The following is a 3,047-nucleotide window of genomic DNA, read 5'->3' on the forward strand; positions in this document are numbered from 1 at the left end:
TGCACCGAGCGTATAAATAGTGTCAGAGTCTAAAAACAGAGCCCTTAGCCAAAGCTGCTTTGCACGGCCAACATCAACGCTTGCCGTCAGCACTGCAAGACTTGGGGTATCACTTTTTAAAACGTGTAGAACGCAAACATCACAAGAAAGCATCTGAAAAGCCTCCCACGTTCCCAAGCAAGAGATCCATTTCATGTCAAAGGCATAATTTATGTGTGGTGGAACAGCAGGGAATACATTCATGACAGACCATAAAGCATAAGGCCTAGATCTAGCACCGAGAGGACCACACTCGAACATCTACAGAAACACTCTACGGACGGCAGATAAGGATGTAAAGCAGGGACAGGCGAGAAGGACAGGACAGGAGTTATGAGGAGAGGAAGGGCTGTTTACTTGTATCTGGTGAAGCCATGGTGGAAACAATGACGGGTGGACCGGTACGTCTCGTCATCTTATTGTTCGGGTTAAGGGTCTGAGGCTGGAGAGAGGTAGCCACAGGCATGACGGCGCTATCCACCGGGACAGCTCCTTTCCTCAACAGCTGGGGGCTGTGGTGAGGGCTTTGGGCAGATTGAGGCAGATGAGGCAGACTGGGTGCTCTCTTCATCAGCTCCATTGGTGTGTATGTGCTGGAGAACGTTTTCGGGGCTAGACCGGGGGTACCCAGAACTCCGGGCTGCTGCTGAGAGGGGAGGGCCGACATAGCCAGACCGGTATGGGCGTTGTACATGGTTAGAGGTCGCGGCTGAGCTAGGGTAGTGCTGTATGCCCCAGGACTGACCGGAAGCCCTCCGAGTGGGCGTACTCCCGGGTAAGTAGTGGTTTCTAAGAGATGCTGAGACGGTGCGCTGCTCGGTCGGCGGCCGAGGAACTCGCCCATCCTTGGAGAGATGGCCTGCAGCGCACTCGGAGGCTGCTGCATGAGATGCGGATCCATGGTTATGCCTTGGGGCTGAGTGTAGAGATCATTGCGATGGCTGAAGCTGTTGGAGCGGGTCCGCATTGCTGTAGCGCCAGTGGCACCGGTCTTGCAGTTGAGCACAACCCTGGACAGAACCCTGGCCTGGCCTAGGTTGGGAGCCACCGAGCGGATATCGTGGTCCTCCATCACGGCCAGCATGGCGGTGGAGTCAAAGCCTTGCTGCAACAGCAGGGTTATGGTGCTCTCAGAGAGACCTTCCGTACGAAGGAGCGTCAGGAAAGCAGGGTCCACAGTCCTCTTCGGGTCCACAGCTGCAGAAGGGTGGTGAGGCGGGATTCCGGCTGAGATCGGAGCTGCCGCAGCCGACACCATGGCTGCGCCGGCATCATAGGCAGGATCATAGGGCAGCCTTTGAGCGGGTACGGTACCGTAGGCAGACATACCTCGGGGTACGCTTCCGTCCACGATGGGAGCTGTAGGATCCACCACTATGCAGGTGGAAGGTGGCTGGCAAGGGTCCAAGGGTAGGCCGTTGATGTCACCGTAAACAGAATGGCTGGCTAGAGAGGCCTGATCGGCCGCAAACCTCGACACGGCAGACTCGATCCCGAAACAAGAAGGAGAGGCAGCCCTACTGCGAATACGCTGACCGTCTGGGATCATCTTGACCGCTAGTGAATCTCTATACAGACGGCTCATCTCATGAGCTGTGGGAGGAGGGGGTGGAGGGGGAGGAGGAGGTGGTGGAGGAGGTGGGGGAGGTGGAGCAGGGGCAGGCGTAGGAGCAGGAGCAGGGGCTGGAGTTCTAGCTTGCCCTTGATCCCAGGCAGATCTGACCCCACCTGCAGCCAGCCCATAATGCGAGCCTGATCTGTTAAGAAGGTGCTGGCTCCCCCTATAAAAGCCCTGCAGATCCTCCGGTGGCTGGGCAGATAAGGCAGTGTCAAACGGGTAGTAATCGGGAGGAGGAACAGTGCCCCTCACAGCCATGGCTTGCCCAAGGTAGTGGTCGCTCAGGTCTGGCACAGGACTTACGCTCAGGGAGAAATCACCATACCTCTCAGGGTCGCCGTAGAACTCGTCCAGGCAGGCAAAAGACACTCGATCGTGCTCGATTTCAGGATTCAGGAGGGTGCAGGGTGGCAGGAGAGGATCGAACCAAAGTTCGCCGTCGCTCCCAAAGGAGACCGAGTTCCTTCGTCCCGCAATGGTGAACGAGTGGTGAGGACAGGTAGCTTTGTCCCACCACCCCTCAATCCGACCCAACCCGACCTTGCCAAGAGAAAGACTACAACAGGACGACGCAGTTCGGTAACAGGAGGGACAACAAAAGAGGGCGTGAGGTGTGGAAAGAAAAAAAAGAGCAGGGATTCCATTACACCCCTCTCAGGTTTCGCTTCAAAGCAGCAGGTGAAGAAAAAAGGGGGTGAAGTATAAGGGATCATTTCACCTGATCTCCAGCAGGCATTTTTTTACCCTCCCCTCAGGCAATGCTATCATGTGGCCACATATTGGCAGGCAGTCCCTAAATTATTCAGCCCTGGAAACATAAGCATGCAGGGGGTAGCAAAATGGGACAAGACAAAAACACATAGACACACACAGTTTTACACACACACACACACACACACACACACACACACACACACACACACAAAAACCCAACACGCACCTTATTAGTCCTCCATTCCAATAATACTCTAGAGTAAGGACTACCACATACGGCTGTCGCATGTATGCCGTGTGAAAACTACTGTGTTGGACTACCACGCGAGGGACAATGCCGGGCCTGGAGGAGGGGTCACGCTAATCCAGTGGGGTTTATCCTTTTCTTTGGCAAGGCCATTTTACTAGCCCTTGCCATTGCCACGAGGGATTAGTCCAAATAAAACCTGCTTAGCTCCACTGCCTCCTGTGACATCACTTGAACCAGAGAGAGAGCGAGAGAGAGCGAGCGAGGGAGTGCAGAATGCACTTGCTCGGTGTGGTCAACCAGAGCTCTCTAGCAGAGAGATCTGACCACAGGCCTGCAATCTATGCCGCCTAGCGAGTTTGAGGTGTATCAGAGCACCACCAGGGACGGAGTCAGCTCCTGACGCTCACACAGAGCTGTTTAACGCCT

At 55.2% G+C, this 3,047-nt stretch overlaps 1 protein-coding gene across 1 annotated transcript; it reads right to left on the reverse strand.

The window, feature by feature from the left end:
- Positions 1-370: 370 nt before the first annotated feature.
- LOC140544367 (uncharacterized) lies at positions 371-2,425 on the reverse strand. Its single transcript, XM_072667887.1, has 2 exons — positions 2,376-2,425; positions 371-2,213 (listed from the first exon to the last, which is right to left on the reverse strand). Exons 1-2 carry the CDS (start codon positions 2,423-2,425, stop codon positions 371-373), a joined length of 1,893 nt encoding a protein of 630 aa, XP_072523988.1.
- Between the last annotated feature and the right edge of the window lie 622 nt (positions 2,426-3,047).

This window comes from Salminus brasiliensis, chromosome 22, assembly GCF_030463535.1.
Source record: "Salminus brasiliensis chromosome 22, fSalBra1.hap2, whole genome shotgun sequence".
NCBI lineage: Eukaryota > Metazoa > Chordata > Actinopteri > Characiformes > Bryconidae > Salminus > Salminus brasiliensis.

What these genes read in the sequence shown, in the direction of transcription:
- LOC140544367 (XM_072667887.1), bottom strand. Translation starts at nt 2,425, where the DNA reads ATGATAGCATTGCCTGAGGGGAGGGTAAAAAAATGCCTGCTGGAGATC. An exon ending in AAATGCCTGCTGGAGATCAG is followed by an intron (nt 2,214 to 2,375) that starts GTGAAATGATCC and finishes GTCCTGTTGTAG; the next exon opens with TCTTTCTCTTGGCAAGGTCG.